This window comes from Saccopteryx leptura, chromosome 5 (genome assembly GCF_036850995.1).
Source record: "Saccopteryx leptura isolate mSacLep1 chromosome 5, mSacLep1_pri_phased_curated, whole genome shotgun sequence".
In the NCBI taxonomy this organism is placed as follows: domain Eukaryota; kingdom Metazoa; phylum Chordata; class Mammalia; order Chiroptera; family Emballonuridae; genus Saccopteryx; species Saccopteryx leptura.
This window is the reverse complement of record NC_089507.1, coordinates 106,306,446-106,329,774: the sequence shown is the minus strand read 5'-3', so window position 1 is coordinate 106,329,774 and position 23,329 is coordinate 106,306,446. Positions and strand designations below refer to the sequence as shown.

Below are 23,329 nucleotides of genomic sequence, written 5' to 3'. Positions count from 1 at the left end.
TCAGCATCACTTCCTGCTGCTGACATCTGGCCGGCTCCCACATCCCTGTGGAGTCTGAATCAGGGTTATTTAGAGCTGTTGCTATGTGTAGCCTACTGGAGAGCCAAAATGGACCATCCTTCTTTTTAGTTCAAGTTAATTGTTTTTGTTCTATAACTTTGGGAGGAAATGAATTAACATAGGATATTATTTGCATTGTCATTCAAGAGGTAGCACAGTACTTGAATGGTGCCCCCTAGAGTTTTCAAACAAGGTGACCCTCTTTAGATATCCCAGGAGATCTGGTGGTTCTTCTAGTATGGCAATATTTGATACCATGAAAGCTATAAAAAGGGATAAACCATTTGCCTTCTGGTGATAGCAGTGTTTTTCTGATTGCTTTGTCAATGTAAAAATCTTCCAAACCTGTAAGACTTTTTTATGAGTTTATTTGAGCCAAACTGGACCATTGCCAGGAAGCAAAGTCTCAACAGATTGAGAAAGTGCTCCGGAAAATGGTGGTTTCACCACTTATTTTATACACCAGAATCAAAGGGGACGGCGTAAGGGGGAGGGGGTTTACATGAAATTGATTGGTGGTAGATTAGGGAGATGAGAGAAAGCAAAGCGGGGAAAGTCAGTGGGATTGGATCAAAGGTAAAAATGTATGTGCTGAACTTCTTTTACCGAGGCAGGAACAAGTCAGTTAACAGTTAACTATTCACCTGATCACAATAACAATGAGGGGGTCTGTTGGTTTCTGTTCTGGTGGGATGCCTGCCCTGAGGGGCAGGAGAAGATGATCCTTACATTTTAAAGACATGTTATCAGATAAATTATTGTAGAATCAAGACCACCAGGCTAGATTAAGGTAAGCATTGACCTTTGTTAGAGAAAAATAAATACCTCCCTTAGAACATGACTACCCATTATGAACTGCTTGTAGTTAAGACAGTTTTAATTTGAGACCATCCTGTGTGGCTACTCGAGGTCTCTGAGGCTGCAGGGCCACCGTGCAGGCTTTCCCTGGGCTTGTCAGGTTCAGCATGTGGCCCCTTTTTTGCCCACAGCTTCATTTCAGAACAGTCTGTGCAGTAAACTGGTGATCGCAGACCAGCATTTGTTGTTGTAAAGTAGCTAAATCCATGGGTGTTTGTAGAGTCACATAGTCCAAATAAGTTTTTGAAAAGTTTTATTAAAGGAGGAAATTTATTAAATATGCCAGCAGCATATGGCTGACACAGGGCAACAGACCAAACTTGTGCAGCCCCCAAAAACAGTTCAGGGGCTGTTTATATACTCCAAATTATATATGGGAGGGGAGAAAACCTGACATCACAGCATAAGTTTATACCTTTTGTTTAGAGATACATACATTAACCACATGCTTTCAGGAGGGGAGGGGTTGTTTCCATGGGAACAAATGCCTGCAAATGGTCCATTAGCCCAAGAAAAGATTTAATTCCTTTCTCCCTACACCTGGCTAGCCGTTGACCCCTCCCCCATAGGTATGGGGGAAGGTCAGGGAATCCAAGTCTCCTTCCTCTTTCTGCATTTACAACACAATGCCATCTTGGTCTTATGCTAATCATAAAATCTTTCTGCATGCCTAGCCCAAATTAATAAAATGTTCTTTAAATTTCCTAAAATATTAATATTAATTCTGTAGCTTTTGGCACTTTACAACATTGTGACCAGTGTTACAGAACCTTTCATTTGCAACAAAAGGAAGGCCAATTCCGACCTGTGACAAGATTGCAGAAACTTTCAAGCCTCCTTTGCTTTGTGTGTTTCTAGTCTCATTCCCCTAGTGCCTTCCTGGCCATGTTTTTCCTCTGGATGTAAATGTCATGCTGTAAAGCCAGAACTTTCTACCCTTTCTAAAGTGCTACCAAAGGAATACTTTGCCAAAATGAAACTGTAGAGACAGTTTCCACTGTGCCACATCTTTGTGATATGTTGGGTTGTTTTGAAAGCAAGTCTATAATTTCATTTTAGTGGGCTGTGGACTTCATCATGCTTATTTTTCTCTTCTTATGCTCCCTTATGCTGAAGAAGAAAAAAACCTATTTAAATAATGTCTACTTCCATGTGTTATCTAGAAAAGATGATTCTTTTCCTAGAAGTGTTTTTAGTCTTTTGATTTTTCTGAATTTATTTCATTAAAATATTGTTTGCATCTCCAATCCTGGACCATCCCTGTTTCCATGTGTTGCCTCCACTAAGGAAGCTGGGATTGCTTCCATAACCTTCAGTTTCCATGTGTCTTCCAAGTCCAGCTTCAGTGCCTGGTGTATCTCTGCCCTATAGCATTTTTGGATGTGTTCTCTCGCAATAAGTACTGTTTCCTTCTGAACTGCCATTATCTTTGCAGATATATTTCTATGTCTCTTTTGTCAATGGTCCTATTATATCTGGCATTTTAGGATTTTGTTGAATGTTTTATGTTCCCCAGATCGAGTGCCTGTGTAATTTGTTGTCCTAACTGTAAAGCCAGAAGCCAGGGCCAGGGCTACCATCAGAGCAGCCACCCGGCCCATGCAGGTTCGCATTGGATTCGGACAGTCGGTAAAGAAACAGCAGAGCCAAAAACTGATGGGCCATAGTCTTTAATTCTAGCTTGCACCCGGCGGGCAAGTAAAAATACACACTGGGCTCCAAAACCCAGTCACATTCAGTGCTCACAAAGCCACTGACTTATCCGAGTTTCCTAGAATCAAAGGTTTCTAGCTCACCAGACTTATTCACCTCTGTTCCCCATCTCCTTCCTTATCCCAAATACAAACTCTACACAAACTGGCATCTCACTCAGCACTCCACCATCTTGGCTGCTTCTCCTGGCCTCCTCCACGTGGCCTTTCTCTGCTCTCCTCTGCTTTTTCTTCTAATGATAATCTCAGGAACCAAGAGCACCAGCTCCCGTTCTGCCCCCATTTTATAGTGTAGCTTCACAACCTTTAATCCAATATAAAAAATAGGGAAGTCTCTAATACAAAGTCACTTCTCTGAGGCATGATTGGATTGTACCGCCCCACATCAAAAAGGGTAGGAAAGTCTTAATCCCAAAACCAAGCCCCGGGCTACAAGGATTCTGCCTGCCTTTAGCCCACCCCAACACACATTAATATCACCTGGGCGACGGCCTCCTCGTGGGCAGCATAATCTTTAACAAAGTGAGCATAATACATTTTATCTGCCCAACACTAACCATGATAGGTTTGAAGGGAATAGCAGGCATAATCCAAGACTGTCCCGGGCCAGCCACGATGTATGGCTGACATTACTCCCACAAGGATCTCAAAGGTGGAGACTTGACACTCTCATTGTGCTCAGTAATTACCCAGTCAGAGAGTCCTTGATTGTCCTGTGAAATTTTTAGCCAGCCAGGTCCTCTCTGAACATCTTCCTGCTGATGCTCTTTTTGGCTAGACAACAAATGATCATAAATCACGTATACGGTGCCAGCAGCCTCATCCCTCCACTCCTTTCCTTACAGATGCATCCTTCCCAATGATTTTGTTTCCCACTGTCATTTTGGGCTGATTCAGTGCTCACCCTAATCCCATTTCTAAAGGCTAGAGACAGAATGATGGCAAGGTACTGTTACACTTAACTGTCTGTCACCATACTTTTTAGTTAGTCAGTTGACTTTTGAAATATATTCTGCTTTCAACCACATTTCTTAGTTATTTAGTTGAGCTTTGAAATATACTTGAAACATGACTGGGTAAAGCATAGTCTAATTTTGCTCTAGGAATTTTCATAACAGTTCTCACTGTTCTGGCGGAGCTCATTCTTGCTAGTGTACACCTAGAGGGACCATTAGATTGTGTTCACACAGTGGAAGGTCTCCCAGTGTGTGGATCAGCTTAGGAAGGCAGGTCAGTGGGTACAGCCTGTTTCCATTTCCCAAACATGTTTGACCAGAGCCGCTTTTGTACTTTTAAATAATCTATACTATCTTTGTAGACCTTTACTGCCCCCCTCACACTTTTTTTTTTTAAGAACTTTTATAAGTTTATTTGAACCAAACTGATGACGTTGTCAGGAAGCAAAATCTCAGTGGATTGAGAAAATGATGCTTTCTTCTTTTTTTAACAGTGCATTTTCCATAAGAGACTCACAGTGAAGTCACCGTTGCCAAGTGGGAGGGAGTGGCTGCTTATATGAATACACCTTTGGCTACTTGGTCTTTCCTGTACCAGGCTTTGCCATTGAGTCTGTTATTTTGACTCTGTCCAACCTTACTGCTCGGACCCAGCCCAGAGTTCTTAGCTGTCCTAAATATTTCCTCTAAGATCTTCTATGAACCTTTTCTCTTTTGCTCTAATTTTTCTCCTCTTTACCTACTTTAACATGTAGCCCTGTAAGAAAAAAATACTTTCTAGTGATGTGATCGCTGTAGCAAAAACTAGATTTCTGTTCTCTATTAAAAAAGAAACTTACACATTCTACCATTTTCTTGGTAAATGCTTGTTGAAATAACACAATGAAATGGTTGGAAAAAAACAGCTTTCCCTGATTAAATCTTTCATGGCGAATGTTAGCTGGGAGAAGAGCAGAATATCCTTCTTTTTGGTTAGCCATGATATTTTAGGGAAAATAAAAGCAGGAGGAGGTAGGGTTATCAGTTTTCTTTTTGAGTAATCTCAACTGATTTCTGTGACACTTAAATGGACTACAAAGTCTGTTAGTGTGAGAGGTTGCTAGCTGTCTGCTAGTTTCAGTTTGCCCTTTTTTGGTAATAAAACCCCTAATATTAGCTGTCACATGGTCACCTGAAATACAGCCTGCATTTCCCTGCTTCCCATGTATTACAAAATTTTGACTAATTGCTCATGATTGGAAGTGCCAGTGCAACTTCTTGGAAGTTTCCTAAAGGAGAAAGCCCCTCCCCCCTTTCTGTTTCCCTGAAAGGAATACAGACATGATGGCTAAGCCCAGGCAGCCGCCGTGGCCCGCGAGATAGGATCCATGCATTGGGGATGGTTGAGCAACAAGGAACCAGGAACCTCTGGGTTGCCTGTGTGTAAATGAGAGGGAAACTCCTGTGTTGTATAACCTTTGCTATTTCTGGTTTGTTCTCTCATAAAGCTGATCATAGTCTCTATTGGTAGATTTATGAGTCCATTTCATCTTGTTTAGTAGGAGGGAAACTTTTGAGAGTTTTAAAAAAAATCAGACTATATTGTAAGGTATTTTTCCCCGCCGAGGAAGAAGGAAGGGCATAGCCACAAAGTGTGGAATAAAAAAAGGCTTTATTGAGTACAGCGCATTCTGCCCCACGAGGTTCCCTGGTCCCAGGGACAGAGGCCAGGGAAGACGCATAAGGTGACCCGTGTGGAGGGTATTTAAAGGGTCTCGTCTAGGGTGGTCGAGTTGATATGACATGGTGAAATCTCACTGGCTGACGGACGGTCGCTCTTTTCCCAAAGACTCCTGGGAAGTTTCTTTTGGCACACATGAATGTGGGCGGTTCCAGCCAAGTTCCCGGGTCTGGGTTCCTCACGTGACCTTCCCCCATTGCCCACCACCTTACATTCTGATCTTCTGTGTTAATTAGGGGCGCTGCTTATTCGCCTGGCTACTTCCTGCTGATTAGGGGTGTCGCGGGGAGGGGGAGATCAGCAGGTGGTGGCTCTGAGGGGTGTCAGGAGGAACATTTGTTTGGCCGTGAGTTGAGAAACTTTGTGGATGTGGTACTGGAAGGATTTTTTTTTTTTTTTTTAAAAAGAGGAGTTATAGGGGTATCTGCAGGTTCCAGCCTTTTGGTGAGCCGGAGATGGGTAGGGGCAGCAAACTTGAGGCAAAACTATATGCCAGGAGTGGCGTACGAAGCGGAAAGGAAGGGGTCCCATCCACTCCCATAACCGAGACCTGTGAGAGAACTAGAGGTCCAGAGTGTGATGGCAAAACAGAGAAGGCAGCCCCCATGTCTACAAGAAATGAGATGGAGTTACCCATTCCTGCAGCATTACCTTGGGGTTTCGTGAGGATGATGGGGGTCTTTGAGTCCAGGCTGTGTCAGCCATCCATGATGTCTAGGACTTCGAGTGGTGGGCCCGCCTGGCTGGCTTGTTCTTCACGTAGAGGCACTGAGGAAAAGCCTGTTGCCCAAAGGGGTAATTGTTCCACCAGTGACTGGGCTGCTTGCAGTCAGGGCAGGGCTCAGGGCACAGCCGCAGGCAAGGGCCCTGCCGGGACCAGGGACCTTAATTGCCACACTTAAAGCGAACTGCTGGTGGGGTTTTCTTTGCTGCCCAGACTTGGATCGGGCACTTCCTGTGCCTTGCTCCTGTTGCTCTGCTGGCCTCAGGGCTGCCACAAGAGTCTGGGTTTGGAGTGTTACCTTCTGCTGCATGAGGGCCTGGTGAGCAGCCTCGGCCTTTTTCTACCAGTTGAGACCATTAAAAACTTTAAATTCTGTGTTCACAGGTCCTGGATAGGGGCTTGGGGTTGAGAATAAAAGGAGGGGGGCTCCTGGGGAATCTGGCACCCAGATCCTGCCAGAAACGCTGGAGCCAGAGGCAGGACAGGGCCAGGCCTTCCTGTAAGAAGATTAGAGTTGTGTGTCCTGCAAACCGGTGTAAGAGCCAATGGCAGGCTGAGAATGGCCTGACGGAGAAGGGGCTTAAGAACACTGGAGAAAGGAGGGGCCCCTGGCCAGCAGGGGAGGAGCAAGAGAGACTGGTATTTGCAGGTGAATGAGAAACAGGTTTCTGCGAAGGGAGGGGAGGAGGTTCTTGGAGGGAAGAGACCCGAGTGAAAGAGGTACATAGAGGGACCAGAGAGGGGTCCCGAGAGAGGGGCACCCCTGGGGGTCAGGCTGGAGGGGGAGAGAGTTGAGGGTAGTGTGAAGGAGGAAAGATTAGGAGCGGAGGGTTTAGGTGAGGTTTCTCTGGCCCAAAGGGCCTGTGCTGTTAGCAGGCGGCACAGAGATTAGGACGGGAGCGTGAATAACTAGAAGCCCTGAATGTAAGAGATCTCCAACCATTTCCCAGTCCTTTTGGCAATAGTTAAATTGGTGAGGGTGTTAAAACTGAAAGTCCCTTCAGGAGGCTACCTGGTTCGATTATCCAGTGGGTTCTGTGGCCTGGCCACAGTGGAGAAGAACAGTTTCTTCTTCTTTAGGGAGGGAGAGATTTTGGATAAGGCACTCCAGGAGTGTTTTTGGATTAGGCTTAGATTCCTGTGCCCCCACAGCCACCCTCAGTCCTCGGAGTGGTCAGAGGTGAGAATTGGCATTCCACAACTCAAGTTCTGGCCCCCGGACGGATAAGTAAAATGGATGTGCTCAGGATGTCTCCACGGGCACACACGCACTCGGAACGGAAAGAGGTCCCTGACGCAGCTGCAGTTTCGGACAGGGAGTCTCGGCGGAAAGAACTGGGAGGAGGCGGCGGAAAGAACTGGGAGGAGGCTAGAGGCAGGGGACTTACCTCACTGAGCGCCGAAGTGGGTAGAAGGTCGGAGGTTCTGGTTCTTTCTCGGAGGGGAAGGAGAGAGGAGCGGTCCTTGCAGACTTCTGACTCCTCCTGGGTTTCAGCACCAAATGTCAGGTATTTTTCCCCGCCGAGGAAGAAGGAAGGGCATAGTCATGAAGTGTGGAATAATAAAAGCTTTATTGAGTACAGCGCATCCCGCCCGACGAGGTTTCCTGGTCCCGGGGACAGAGGCCAGAGAAGTCGTAGGGTGTGACCCGGGTGGGGAATATTTAAAGGGTCTTGTCTAGGGTGGTCGAGTTGGTAGGACGTGGTGAAATCTCACTGGCTGACGGACGGTCGCTCTTTTTCCCAAGGACTCCTGGGAAGTTTCTTTTGGCACACATGAATGTGGGCGGCTCCAGCCAAGTTCCCAGGTCTGGGTTCTTCATGTGACCTTCCCCCATTGCTGACCACCTTACATATATAACACAGATAAAGAAATGCTTTATTTGGTGGACAAGAAAATCTTAACTTTTGTAAGTGAAAATGTATGAGATGTTCTGCAGTCTCTAAAATCTTAAATGCTACATGAGATGCCACCACTGTGACCCTTAAAAACCACCAAGATGCTCTTGTTCTTCTGCTTTGCCTTGCTCTTCCCCTTCTGTAGTTGTTTAGTCCCAAAGCCAGTAAGTGGGGCAGGAAAAGAGAGGTGTTCAGGGAGGGGGGCTGCTAGCCTCTAGAGCAGTGTGGGGAACCTGAGTTGGGTGAGGAGGTGGGCGGGGTGGTCAGTGTGCTTGGGAGGCACTAGGTCAGGCAGGGTGAGGGGGTGGGCGAGGAGTGGAGGGGAGATCGGTTATTCTGCATTGCTACACTGGAGAGTGGAAAGCACTTGGAAGGGTCTGCAGAACCTACTCACATATTGTTTAGCAGAAGTAAGAAAACACAGGTGAGCCTCGTGGGCTCAAGAGGCTGACTGGTGATTCCCTAGGGTGGTTTCTTGCTTCTTAGAATGTATTTTGTCCTCAGATATGAACTATCAAGCAATGTGGAAGAATCGGAGTTTCAGGAAGGCCCACCCAAAAATGTCCAGCAGTGTCTTTTATGCCCGACTGCCCATGTCCTTGTAGCCAGATGTAAGCCCCTAAACAGATACATGCTCCTGAACAGGTAAACAGTCTAGCCCTGGGGAACTTGCAACTTTATACAAAACATTGCGTATCTCTAGCTGACCCACTCATCCTGATCTTGACCAAGAATCAGTACCAGACTTCTGGGTTTTTCTGCAGGCAAGCATAGAGCTGTAAGATAACTCAATGCAGTTATATAGAGAAGTATTGATGAAATAAGTAGGTTAAAAGTAATGGAAACCAGAGTTCTTGCTATGAGAAGAGAATTACAAATGTGGAAAGGAAGAAAACTTGAATGAACTGTGTCATGCTGTATTGGAGTTAGGTGTGTGTGTGTGTGTGTGTATGTGTATGTATGTTCATGTGTTTTCAGTTTAGTCTGCTGAGAGGGGCTGAGAATACTGAGCCTCTAGATGACAATAAGCACATCTAGTATCCAGGTTTGGGCTTATAATACATTTTCCACAAAAAGGGACCAGAGTTCATTGCAGAAGAGGCATATTTCGGGGTTGTGGCAGAAAAAGGACAAGATGGGCTAAATATTTTATGTCAGAAAACAACGAAGGGCTCAGAATGAGAGAACATGACACAGGGGCTTAGCAGCCAGGTTAGACTGCCTCCTGCTGGTCATCTAGGACAGTTTGAACATCAACATACATATTTATGATGGATTATAACCCACTGACTAAGGTAGGAAACTACAAAGCCATACGAAGGTAAATAATCGCAATTCTCAACAGCAACTCTTTGGACATCTTAGACTGGATGCATCTGTTGTGGGGTTGCACTGTAGGATCCTATCCAATAGAAATGTCATACAAGGTACACAGGAAAGTTTGTATTTCCTAGCAGCCAGAGTGGTCAGAATCAAAAATGTTTCTAGACATTGCCAAATGTCCCATGAGAGTCAAAATTGCCCCAGGTGGGGACCAGGAAATACATGTGGGACAGAATATTTATATAGATTTAAAGCCTCCCCCCAGTGCTAATTACAAAGTGAAAAAGAATAAGGTGACAGTGAAGAAGAGGCCTGGCAGACATAAGTGATCAAGGTAAGGTCATCAGTGATAAGGACAAGCGGAAATTGTGTGCCACCTGATGTGATGTAATGAGAATACAGCATTTCTTCCACATTCCTATAAAAGGTGCTTTACATAAACCTAAGCAAGAAACAAATGACAAATCCACATGAATGGTGTAATACAAATAATGCCTGGCAGCTTCACAATTGCCAAGGTATTAAAATGGCTGTGTCATGGTATTGTAGGAGAGTGTCTCTGTAAGAATGTCCCAATGTCTGTGGGGTATATGGCCAGCAGCTTTAACTGAGTCGTTCATGGCAGAAAAATAGGTCTGTGTACTACTGTATTTTCAAGTTTTATATTGCTTTCTGGTGGTCAAAAACCCCCACAAAACAATAGTTGTGGTCAGAGTGACTCAGTTTCTTCTAGCCTGGGGTCCAACACTGTGATTTCTTTTTTTAAGTGAGAGTAGGGGAGATAGACTCTTTTATGCGCCCAGACTGGGATCCACCCAGCAACCCTCGCCTGGGGCCGACGCTTGAACCACCTGAGCCACAGGCTGCAAGAGGGGAAGAGAGAGAGAAGGGGGAGAGAGCGGAGAAGAGAAGCAGTTGGTTGCTTCTCACGTGTGCCCTGACTGGGGATTGGACCTGGGACATCTGTCCCGTGCTGGGCTGACACTGTCAACTGGGAAAACTGGCTAGGGCCATCTGTGATCCTTTTTGAGAAGAATTTTTGCCTTCTTATTTCCTAAAGGAAAAAATGACTGCATTTTTTTGGCTGCGTTGATGTAGTTAGTGTGTGTGTGTGTGTGTGTGTCATGCTGACCATTCAGTGAAGTTTTAGAACCCAAAAGAAAACATAGGAAGGTATGTACCTTCTTTGTCGGTCCTTTTTATTTTGGCGGGTTTGTATATGTTTATATTTGGAAAAACCATTTGGTTAAACAAATCTAACCTTGTTCAGCAGATTAAACCTCCATGATAATGGTTGAAAACTGGTGCAGTCTGTAGGTGCATTAAAACATCAGCCCAACTTATTTTTAGAGGAAATTTTTTAAAATTCTGATCATCTGATAATACATAGAAGAATTTCTGGGTTAACAGTGGCCATTGAAATAAGGTGCTGGCAGTCTTCTGTTACATGATCTTTTGTCTTGATGTGACGGTGTGTTAGCTCAAGTGAGGGCTTTGTGCCTCTCCACACTCTTGGCCGGGGCTCTGAAAGGACAGTTTATCGAGATGGATCACTGGGGCTGGGCCAGCAGAAACCAGGTCTCCCAGCAAAGCTAAACGGCCCTTGTAATGTCTGATCCTGCGACATTAATCTCATTAGCTCTAACTTGCTGTGCTGATTGCACTGCTAATTGCATTACTTTTCTTAATTTGGTTTAATATTTAACAGACAGTGTTATATGGATCCTTGAATCTATTTTTGGGAGTGGTAACATTTTCAACCTGTGAAAATAAATTAGCACTTTACCTTGTAGCTATAATTTGGGTACATTATCTAACTGATTTTTTTTTTTTCTTTTACAGTTTCCTTATCCCACATCACACAACTTGTCCTTAGCCACAACAAGCTAACAAGTGAGTTGATTTTATCATTTGCTTCTCAGTTTTTGACTTGTGGGCAATGCGGTGATACTGCTGACTCTTGTTTCCTTTAAGGACACAATGACAACTGTTTATTTGGGGAAACCTAAAATGTAGTGTGTGACACCAAGCTAACATGAGCATCTTGTCGTCCTGTATTCTGTACTTGGCTCAGTTTTGAGGATCCTTTCCTGCTGTGTGTGTAAACTGAAGAAGGAAAATGGCATTCTTTGGAAACAGTCCTGTTCAGGGATGATAAATGCTGCAGTAACTTGAACCGTAGGGCCAGTCATCAGTATTTTATGAAAAAAAAAAAAAATAGTTACAAAAAGAGTTCTTGGCTTTTCATCTACACTTCCTCGTCAAAGGGAAAAATTTACCTGTTGATATACTTCCCTTTCCTGTGTAGCAGGGAAAAAAAGCCCCTCAAAGTTGCATACATTATATAAATTTGAGTGTGTATTTAAAAAATTTTTTATTCTGGTTTCTATTGGGCATTGCTAGTGTCTTGATATAGTTAACATGTAGTAGATTTAATACCTGTGTTTATAAGAATATCATCGTGAATGATATGGGCCATTTTGGCCATTTTATTATTACAGTTGTGGCTTTAAAGATTTTAATGACTGGGATGCATTCTTCTTTCTCATTCCTAATTGACTGTCACTTCTTTGCGCTTGCCATATTTCCTGCAGACTTGAATGATTTTCCAATCGTGTGGCAGAAATTTGTTTGGGAGCTTTCCGAGTCCGGTGAAATTGAGCAGAATGTCATCTTGAGGGATTTGTATGGCGAATTTATGTGCATTATGTACAGCTTGAAGCAATGTCACAGAGCTGTTGATTATTAAGAATTAAGAGTGGCAGGGCCCCTCGTGTGCAGGAGATAGGCAGAATCGTTCATTTTAAGCAAAAAACTCATGTTTATAAGGCAAAAGCAGAGTGGCACAATTGTCACTTTTGAGTAGTGGGGACCACAGAAGCTGAAAGTGAGGGCTGCAAGTCCCATGTGATCATTTTTGTAACAGGTAACATGCTGCTGTTTTTATTGTTTTTGTTGCAAATGGTCCTGCTCTCCACTGAGAACCTATCCCAGTCTGAGGGGATTTGCTATTTGTTTTGAAGGTTGGGCATCATGATTTCTAAATTCCCCAAGATTTTGTGACCACAGATTCCTGAAGCTCTATACCCCATAGTTATAAAAAGGGTTCTTAGTTCCCAAACTTACATGTTAGATCTGTATCATCATTAGAGGGAGAAACTTTGCATTTAATCTAGAAGGCAAAACCTGCTTTATTCCTATTATATCATTAATTGACCTGTTCTTTAAACTATCTTTCAGATAGTTGTAGTTTATTTCTTTTTACATGTTCACAAAGATAGAAATCTCAGGTATCAAAGGGTCAGCTTCTACCTTCAGTCATACGATTACAGATTACCTTGGAGATGTGTAAATATGGAATTGAATTGTGTCTCTAAAGAGACTGACTGAATGGATCAAACTTCGTATTTTTTCCTTCCCCATTTTATTTTTCTCTCTTCCCAACTTGAGACTCTAACCCAGTAAACTCTAATTAATCGTCTGGGTAAGTTCTGTTTCATGCCACTGTGAGCAGTGTCAGTGACTCCTGGTCTGTTCCACTAAGGTCAAATTAGCATCTTTTACTATTTTTCTGGCATTTAAATGAATGACTTTGCAATGGTTTTTCAAGTGTTTATAGTAAATATGTCTGTTTGAAGGCAGTATAAATATGCATTATGTGTAAGTGGCTGAGTACACCCTCCTGCCACTTATTTTTGTAATCAGTGTCTTTCACTTTCTGTGGTTTTTAAAAGGGACTGGCTGTCAACACTACTTTAAAACCACTGCGACTCAAAAGCTAAGCCCCCTTAGCACTGCTTTTATTTGAAAAAGTATTTGTGTTTTTCTCTTAGTATGCCGATTACACTCTTCTCTGACATTTCCACTGTGGGCTTATGGACAGGCTTACTCAAACTGGGGTTTTGATTTGGGGACACCAATTGACTCCATGTTAGTCAGTATCTGTGGGCCACTTGATCACTGTGACACTTAGTAACTTTCTTTCCCTGCTGGTGGTTTTGACATTGATAGGTCCACTTAGTGCAGCACAAAGTGAGGCCACAAGGAAGGTGAGAGTGGGCATCTGATGATTCTTAAATCCCCTAAAATTTTGTGAGTATAAGTTCTAAATGACAGTTCATAAAAAATATTTCAAAATTGTCAAGGTGATTCCCGTTAGAGGTTTGTCATTATTACAGTGAAACTACTGAAATGTAGACCTGAGGGATTGGGGCAGTATTGGTGAGTTTTTGAAACTGGGAAGTCAGTGGGAAATTGCCTTGTCTGCAACCACTTTCCTAGAGATGTGTGTATCCAGAACGTGTTTAGGAGTGGGAGGCTGAGTTAGTAATGAACCTTTTCCTTCTGCTGTGACTAGGCATGTATAATCTGGGAGCCCAGTAGGGGTTCTTTCTGGCGCAGTGCAAATGGTTTCAGAGTAAAGATGAGGTGCCTTGGGCAGGCTGTCCCTTTGGAAACACCACGTTCCCTGCAATACTGCACATACCCAGTAGAAGGTGCTGTTTGCCTACCTTTTTAAGCCATTTTTGGACCAGGCGGTGGCGCAGTGGATAGAGCATTGGTCTGGGATGTGGAGGACCCAGTTTCGAAACCCCGAGGTCACCAGATTGAACCCAAGGTCCCTGGCTCGAGCAAGGGGTCACTCGATCTGCTGTAGCTCCCTGGTCAAGGCACATATGAGAAAGCAATCAATGAACAACTAAGGTGCTGCAACGAAGAATTAATGCTTCTCATCTTTCTCCCTTCCTGTCTGCCCCCCCATCTCTGTCACAAAAAAATAAAAATAAACCATTTCTGCTCTGCCCCACATCCTGCAGGCAGCCTTTCCTCCCCATGCCTGGCCCGCTCTGCTCCAGGCCACCTTGCTCCTTCCTTCTACTCTGCAGTGGCCTTGCCCCATCTCCCTCCAGCCTCCCCACCTGTCCTGGCCAACTGGAAGTCTTTCTTCCTCAAACCCCTATTGTTCATGGACTCTTCATAGCAGTGTTTACGTCCTTGTCCTGCTGTTGCCGTTTCTTCTCCCTCTCCAGTCTTATTGACAGTGGGACCTTGTCCTATTCTTGCTGAGTTTCCTAGTAGTTCTCTACATAGAGCAGCTGATGGAAGGCAGCAGTCGATGGCGGTGGAAGGCTGGCCTGAGGTGAGATGGCTGGCATAGGAACTGGACGATTTCTTCAGGTGTACCCAATTTAGGGACTTGAGTAGATGTGGCCACCAGAAACTTCTGTTTTAACTCAAGGCTCATTTCAGACGTGCTGGACTGTGAAAAACGCTAAAGAAACATTACCGTATGTTCTGGAAATCGGTATGACATCATCTTTGTATTGAATAGTTGCTGGGCCCCTGTCAGACTTGAGGAACAGTGTGCTGGGACGTCGCTCGCCACGCACGCCTGAGGACCTGTGGTCGGCGCCTGGTGCCGCGACGAGTCGCAGATGCTGCTTCTGCCCAGCGACCTCCTGGGCCGCCTTTTACACACTCCAGGGTTCATAGCTTTTAGGCTTGTTAGTCTTTCTCTTGAAGTTAGTTTTATATATGTACTTAAGGTCCCACATTATTACTAATTTCTTCATATAAGTAACTATATTTTATGTGCTTCTTGAGGTGAGGGGCCCTGTTTGATGCTGTTTTGTATCCTACCCCCACAACAATGCTCAAAGCATGGTGAATGTGAAATAGGTACTTGGATAACCGGTGACTTAATGGATTGGTAGGTGATGAGTTGTGCCAAATCCAGCAGGCCAAGATGATACAATACCCAAGGGCTGGCGTTGTGTTTCCAAAGAAGGGAACATTGCAGTTATTCCCAAGTCTGTCTGTCTCTGTCTCTGCCCTGCTCCTCCACCCCATCTTTGTCATTATCCTCTCTGTATGCCAGTGTTAGCCAGGTCTTTTCAGTCTCAACTCTTTAATCTGATCCCTGCTCCTTCCAGTGTTTGCAAGTGTTAGTTTTGTAAATGTTTTCCCACTCCTTTTCAATCTTAAAGACAAATATTGTTTGGATTCAGTCATTTTAGCATGTGTCCACCAGAGGTCACTGTTGAGATGGGTATTTTCTCCCCCTCAGGTCTTGTGTGTAACTGAAGATTAAAAATTAAAATTGTATCAAATGAATATTTTGCAAGCTCTTCTGCGCCCTTCAGCAGGGCCTGTTGCTCTTTCTATTTACACAATGCATTTTACCATAATTAAAGTAGACCGTTCTATAAGGAGCTGTTGTTTTTGTTTTGCTCCTAAAATTGTACATTTATTTTCACATATATTTTTAGTGTTAATTATGGCTGCTTTCTCAAGTTAGAAACTTTTCTTATGATATCTTTAAATTGGGAGGATAGTATTGCTTTTTGTAGTATTTTGTATTGAGTATATGTGAGATATATTTTCCTTGTGGCAGAAAATTTAAAATATGTGTGTATATAACCAGATTGTAATTAAAAAATAACCATGTAAAACTCAGGAAAATGTGCATTTTGTGCATATTTATACTGATTTTTCTACCAAATACTATTGTGTAGGAAAGAACATTGTACATTATGAAATTAATTACATTCTGCATCAGTAATACATCTTCTGGGAATTAATTTTTTAATGTGAAGCTTTTAATATTAAAAATAATTTTATTCTTAAAAGCAAAACCCATATATAGGTATTGCTAGAACCTTAAATATAATAACAATATTTTTCATTTTGTGGACTCGTGCACATTGTGGCTTGAGCACTTATCATTATCAAAAAATATAGAGGTATTTTTTGTTCCGTGCAAACATTGAGCAGCCTCTATGTGAACCTTTTATAAGTGTGAGTCTCTGAATATAATTTTTTAGTTTTATACTTTGAACTTTTAACTGTCATGTAAAACCTTGAGGTATTAGCAGTTTTGCCTGCAGTATCAGGCTTTAATGTGATCATACCTTGTCATTTTATATATCGGAAATGACTAGGCAGGCAGTAAACTTTACTTTTATGGCAAAACATGTCTTGTTTTTTTTTTTTAAAGCAGATTATTTCCTGTTACTCAGCTGGTGTATAAATTTGAAATTATAGTGACCAAGAAATGCTAGATGTTTTTGTGTATGTGTGTGATTTCAATAATTTTTTTATTAAAGATACTGTGCTAAATACATAGATGTTAACATGTTTTAAATTTTATGGAGATGTATATATTGATGGGGTGTCTACCAGAAGTGTTACTATAAATGAATTAAGTACCATAATCTACATAAAAAATTCATTCTCCTAATATGCAGATCTAATTATAATGAAGAAAATTAAGCAGTTTTTTTAAAGCATAATAAATGGAAACACTTTCATACAGACATAACAGATTGTTGATGAATGAGAAAACTTAACTCTCCCAATTCCTGAGAATGACCTTCACCAGCTTCTAATAGCTTCCTGTTCCGAAGTCTCTAGTTATTTCCTTTTTCATAGATTATTTGTCATGCCTTATGCAGAAGTTCTTGTGCATGGCTTGTGTGAAATTAAACTATGAGGGGGAATATGCAAAATAAATCATCTCTGTGTCATGAATTTATCTTGTGACAATGTCAAAACAGCCTGCTGTTTGCATTTTAACAAAGTGTAAATGTATTTATAATACAGAGGCTTTGATCAATAGCTTATTTTTTTAATTAGTGTACATTTATCAGTTTGTTACTGGTTCATCATTTGAAAGATTGGATTTGAACAAATATATCCCTAGCATTTTTTAGTCTAGTGGCTGTGAATTACACAATAGCTGTTGGATGGCACCAGCGGTTCGGTTATCATAAAATATTACCTGCAGTTGACATTTTGGTATTATTTTTGGTTTTAGTAAGTAAGCATGCAAGATCTTCCCAGGAAAAAATCTGTTGGTCCTCCAGTCCAGAACCAGCATTGTCCAAGGCCAAGGGGCGAAGTTGGAGACACTGGTTCTCCATGGTATTGTGTCCTCTGCTCAGAGACTGTGGTCTTTTGATCCTCTTCTTGCCAGCCCCACCAGCCACAATGGACCTCTTCTAGAATCCCTTTTCCTGGAGTCCAGCTTTGCGCTGAGAGAAAGCTAGCTAAGTGTGGTATATTACTCCTTCCACAGTATATTTCTAAGTGGAAAATTTCAGTTATGAGAATTGCAGAATGCTGGTAGGCTTTGGAGAAAACAATGTGGGTGCTGTTTGAACCTGTCTCTTTCCAAATCATAACTAGGTCATTTGGGGGGGCTGATGTGGAGAAGGGTTTCTCTTATTATTTACAACAGAACTCTCAAACAAAATTGATTTAATAGCAAAAATTTATATCTAAATCATCTGTTGATAGTCTGTCCTAGATAACGTGTGTACATGTACACAAGTATGCAGGGTGGAAGAGGGTGGCAGAGGATATTCTGAGAGGTGCTTTCCTTGCCTGTATACAGCCTTCTATTAGAGCTGCTCTTAACGTTTCATAACTCACCGACCTTTTTAAGAATAGGCTGAGAGTTGTGTCCATGAGCCCTAGGAATGTGCACATATGGTTACAGTTTCAACAAGTTTGTGGATCCTGTTCAAATCCATGAATTCTCTAGCGGGGTGCACGTAGGTCAGATTCAGAAACCCTAGAATAGAGGAAAGATAACATTAGTATACAGGGTGGGCAAAAGTAGATTTGCAGTTATGAATACACAAAACACATTTATTCTTGTAGTGTTATTAATTATTGTATTATTTTCTATATGAACAACTGTAAACCTACTTTTGCCCCATTCTATGTCTGCAGTGTGGATACACTGATGCTAGTTCTTAAAGGAGTTGTTTCCTGGAAATTTGTACAAAACTTTAAAAAGATAATATTTAATGCACTGTGAAGTTCACTCATGATAATTTTTAAAAATTGTTCATAAAGTTCACTTAATTTATCTGATCAAATTAAACTTTTTTAATTTAAATAAGAATTTATAACCTTGAGTAGAATGCATATCTCCAGTGAAATCTTGAGAATCTCTTTCCCATTTCAGTTTTTCTTTCTCTTTGTCACTTAACTTAATAGGGCAATACACCCATATTGATATTGATACGGTTGACCACTAGTGAAACGCATAGGCTTTTTTTATTTTTTTAAAGCTATTTTCAATGAATCCTCTTTGTCTAGTTTTTTACTTTTTTAGCCCTTTTTTCCTGCCTGCCTACATATTATCTGTTCTAATTACCAGATTCTTCTCTGATTAGAAGTGCCTGCCCTTTCTCCATATGTTCCGCTTCCTTCAAAAAACTGAGGTGCATCCTCACCTTTCTCCATGAAGCCTCCAGCACCAGCGCTGAGGAGAGTCAAGTTAAGGTACCCCACAGCTTATGGACTCTGAGGACCACACTCTACATATACCATGGCTCCACAGAAAGGATGGGGAGAAGAGAACTAGTGTCTGTAGACACCCCCCTCCGTATCTGGTGTAGCAAAAAGCTTAAAGTGATGAAGGAAGGAGAGCTGGAGGGTGTGTGCGTGTGCGGTGGGGGTGGGGCGGTCATGGCTTCCAGGCTCTGTCTGCCGTCCCCTGCTGCCCCTGCCAGTGGTGCTGTGTGCAGTCTCAGTGGGCACGGAGGCAAACCGAGGAGCTCTGTGGGTGAAGCCCTGGCCCTGGGTCTTTACTTGTTCAAGTACAAAAGCAGGGGGAATCCCTAAGGTTCAAAGTTATAATTATCATTGGAGACAGTTAACAGAGCTACTATGTCGATTTTTCTAGCACTGAGCATCTTCCTCCACTGCTATCCTTCCTTCCTCCTTCCCTCTCTCTTGTAATTACTTCCTTTCTCAGCATCAGAACATAAGGCAAGAAGGAAGTGAAGCAACCCAGTATGGCCTTTTGCTGAAATAATTCTTAGCTGTAGAAGAAAGCAGGGATTATTGGCAGAAGGTGTGGGTGTGTGTGAGAATTGGACTTTTTTACTGTCTCCCTCTTAATGTTAATAATCAAGAATTGAGAGTGTATAGGTCCAAAAAAATATAATTATGTTTGTATAAGAGCCTAGAGCACTCTTTTTATAACACTGAGCTGCCCCCCCCCCCCCCATTGATGAAGTGATGTTTTTTACTTTTCTCATTTTTCTTCTCACTCTTTCCAATGTTTCAGAACTTCTTAGGCCTTTTTCCTAGAGGAGGCTCTGTCCATTTTGGGGCTGTCACGGGATGCTTCCTTCCAGGCCCCCGAGTGCGGAGCCTCTCCTTGCACCGCCGCTGCTCCGAGCCTGCCCCTGTGAGAGCTGTCTGTTGATGCACTGCCTTCCTGCAGGGTGGTGCCTTCGCCTGGGCAGCAGCTTTAGTGTGTGTTCCTGAACAAGCTGGGGTTTGGAAGTCCTCCTGAAGGTGGTGTGGACCAGTTTTTGATTTTTTCTTGGAAGTTAAATTGAGATTCAGACAGTAACTAATATTTGCTGCTCAGAGGAGTCAAAATCCACGCTTGTCAGCTTTTTAGATTTGTTTGACTCTGTCTGCACACTTTATTTTTTTTAGCCCAGGGACATTTATTTTTACGTGTTTGACTTTATGCTATAAGATCTTCCTACTCCTTGCTTGTAACATTTTCCCCTAATTTTTGTATAATTGATTATTCTTATTGTTGCTGAAAGTGTAGGGCCTTTTTTTTGTATGTGAATTAAGTCAGGAATATTTTTGGTTATGTTGTAGGGAAAGCAAGGAGACCTCAGTTCTTACTTACCATTTTGTGAGAAAGAATTCAATCAAGAGGCAGAATGCAGCGGCTAAAGGAAGAGTTTATTGACCAGGCAGGAAGAAAGAGGAAAGGGGACATTGGAGATGGGTTCAGGGGGTTAGCTCAGGATGAGCTGCCGCTGCCCACAGCTCCCCTGGTTGCAAGTCCTGTGGGATCCTTCAGAGCTTAGAAAAAAGGGGGACAAGGAACATGCCTGGGGGGAGAAGCGAAGGAGGAGCAGGAAGAGAAAGGCACAGGCTGGTATACTGCTGAAGGGGCATACGGGGACCTCTGTCCTAAGGGATTTTAAGGGTGGGGACTTTAGGGGAGGTCCCAAGGGAGGATTTTAATAAAATACTCAGTAGTTCTCCAGCTGTGTTCTTTCAGGGTGTGTTCCACTGATTGGACGGTGCCAAGGTAGGTGGTCATTAGTCAATGCAGATGGTCCGGAGAAGGTCAGCAGTGGCTTTTCCTTGTCTGTTTTGCTGCTTTTCTGGGCCTGAAGCTGAAGCACAACTAAGGCCTAGATGTTATCTCTAGGGGTTAATGCTTAAGTGCGGTCTGTGGCTTTCTTGCTTGTTCCTCCTCTAAAGGGGAAGGAGGAACCACATGTCTTGTGATATGGGGGGGTGGTATCAGGGGAGGGTCTGAATTCCATGACCAGAGACAGAAAATTCAGGATTCTAAACTGCATGACCAGCTAAAGGAGGAAGGGTCACGCTGGGGGAGCGAGGTCCTTGTTTCCCAGTTCTGCCCGTTGTGAGGCACCTGAGGCTTTCGGCCCTGATGGCCTTCTGTGCCTAGCCTGCAGTCCTAGCTCTGCTCGGCCGTCTAACTGCCTAATGCAGTTAAAATTACGTAAGGTGCAGAATCTTAGGAGACTCTTGATGGGATACAGTTAAGTATGTACTTGTAGGTGTAGCTGGTCACTAAATACTGCTGAGTAACTGAAAGTAGCATTACTGTTGTCATTTATAAAGCTAATAAATAATTGTGAGGTGCTGGCCCTTATAGCGTAGATGTTTAGATATTTTGGTAATTTAATTTTACCTTGAGGACCAAGCAGATCATTTTAAATGAGATTTTGCTTTACTGTTTCATAAACTTTGTTTTTAAAGAACCCATAACTACTGCAATTCTCTGTTTTAATACTTGCTTTGGAGCAAGTCCCAAAAAATCTGCAGTTACTTATCATTAGTATACTTTTGAACTTCAAATTCTTATGCTAAGATAAAATTGCTTCACTATTTACCTTGTGATTTTTGACCAGAAACCAAAAATCATTAATCTCTGTTAGTTCAAATAAACTTTTTTTTGCATATAAGATTCTGAAAAGTATAATTATTTTTATGAGAGAATAAAGAGGTTTTTCTTTTACATGTAATCATTAAAATGGAATTCAAGACTATGATTCCTAATTGGATGAAAGAATTGGCATTCGTATAATTAGTCTAGACAGCACCTCTGTGATGTGAATAAACTAATGTCTTCTAGCTACTGTAGCTAGGGATTAAAAGGACTGTCCTTTCACTCTGGACAATAATGTCTCAAGTTATATTTTATATAATTTCATTCATTTGGCTTCTTCCTACCTTGCCTCATTCCAGGCACTCGGGGATGGTTGTTATCCATTGTCCTTTTCATCAAATATTGGCGCAAAGCAATGTTTGCTCGCATCATTTTCTCATATGGTCTTTCTCCCTCCATTGTATGTATAATGAATAGTCTCACTCATTTTCCTGTATTCTTGTTATTTTGTAATTTTTCTAATCACTTTGTTGTTAGCAGTGTAACTTAGGAATCTAAACACCCAACCTCATCTTAATTTCCTCTACCATCCCTCCCTGTAACTTTACTGTTCTCTGTTAAAGACATTTTTTTAAAGGAAACATATTAAAGCATTTTAAATTAAAAAAAATTAATTTTTAAAGCAACAAACATAAACATCTGACGGGACTTATTTATTTGTTATAACAGATAAAAATCTATTTTTAATGTAAATATGTCAGATTTGGGGCAGCTGTGCTGTTCCCTACATTTTGCTTAACCTTATCCCATCTATGATATCTTTGAGCCTTGTTTGGCCTGTGGGTCTGTGGCACTTAGTTGTCACTGGAACTAGGCACCAGATGGCCATGTTCCACCCACAGCACAGGGAACGAGTCCACCGTGGGGTTGTGTCCTCCTCTCAGCCTTTGGTTCCCAGTAAGCGTTCCTCTTCCGACGCAGGGCGCTTTGCAGTCTCCTTGGTTTCCCGTGAAGGTGAAGAAGGCAGTGGCTGAACCATGAATTCAGGTTTTTAAAGAGCCACATGGGCAGGGTTCCCTGGTTTTCATGCCCCAGCCTAGCACCTCTCCTTTGTAGGAATCACTGGAGCTAAAGATAGTCTGGGTGCTTCTGCAGAAGTAGTTAGGCAAAGGCAGAGCTTACTTCTAACAACTCAGAAGTTTGCTGGAGGCAGTAGACAGAGTTCATTTCCAGATTTCATGCCTGAGCTCATGATGGAAGCTTGCATGTGTTCTGAGCAGCTTCCGGCTTCCCAGAAGCGTGGGTGGTAACGTGGTACCCAGTCTATTACCATCCATTTGTAGCTGCAGAGGACCTGGCTGCCAGTGCTGAGCATATGGCTCTGAAGACCCGTGCATGCCCCAGCAGCCCCTCTGTGGGCTGCATGCAGGCGAGCTTCTGTCCTTAGGTTTTGCGTGATGCCGGCTGCTCCCAGAGAGCCTGTCACTCTTCACAGTTTTGTTTCTTTGCCTCAGGGGCCACAAGATGCTTTTACTCATAAAGTCCCCAGATTGGCTGCACCCCAGCTGCTCTCCCTGGGCTGTTGCTGCTACCCACCTTTCTATCGCGATGCTGGCGTGTTTCAAAGGCTAGAAGTATAGCAAGTGGCATCTGGGCATGTGACCACACTTGGGCCCGGTGGAGTTGCTGCAGAGTGACTTAATTCAGTAGATTGGGAATTTAGTGCTTTTATTTTCTCTTTGAATGTTGTCCATTCTTCTTCACATTGCTTCACCGTAAAGCTGTGGGTGGGGAGGCGGAGTCCACCAGAAACAGTTTAACGGCAGCCTCTGGGTTGGCTGCATTGGTCACCTGCAGTATCTTTTGTGTTAGTCTGTGTGATTTCCATCCATCTGCAGGTTCAGCAGCTCATTGAAGTGACAGAGGAGTCCTCATTCGGATGAGATTATTATAATCTTATTTAGCGTTATTGTAGGGGATTTGGGAAATGCGTATTAGGGTAATGATTTTGGTGTCCCTAATGAGTTCAAAGTTTTCTGAACCAAAATATTGTCCCCAGACCAGCAGTATCAGCATCCTTTGGGGACTTGGAAATGCAGATTCTCTCACCTGGCCCCAAACCTAGTAATTCAGAAACTGTGTGGTACCCCCTATTTTCGTGTGTGTT

General features: G+C 42.8%; 1 protein-coding gene across 2 annotated transcripts in view; it reads left to right on the top strand.

Moving 5' to 3' along the window:
• RSU1 (Ras suppressor protein 1) overlaps positions 1-23,329 on the top strand; it is a 208,380-nt gene that overhangs the window by 14,679 nt on the left and 170,372 nt on the right. The window contains exon 3 of one of the 2 annotated variants that reach the window (XM_066385508.1): positions 11,094-11,144. The exons of the other annotated variant lie outside the window; for it this stretch is intronic. Within the exon in view, the coding sequence (XP_066241605.1) occupies positions 11,094-11,144 (51 nt within the window). The remainder of the gene's footprint in view (positions 1-11,093; positions 11,145-23,329) is intronic. 2 annotated transcript variants of the gene reach the window in all.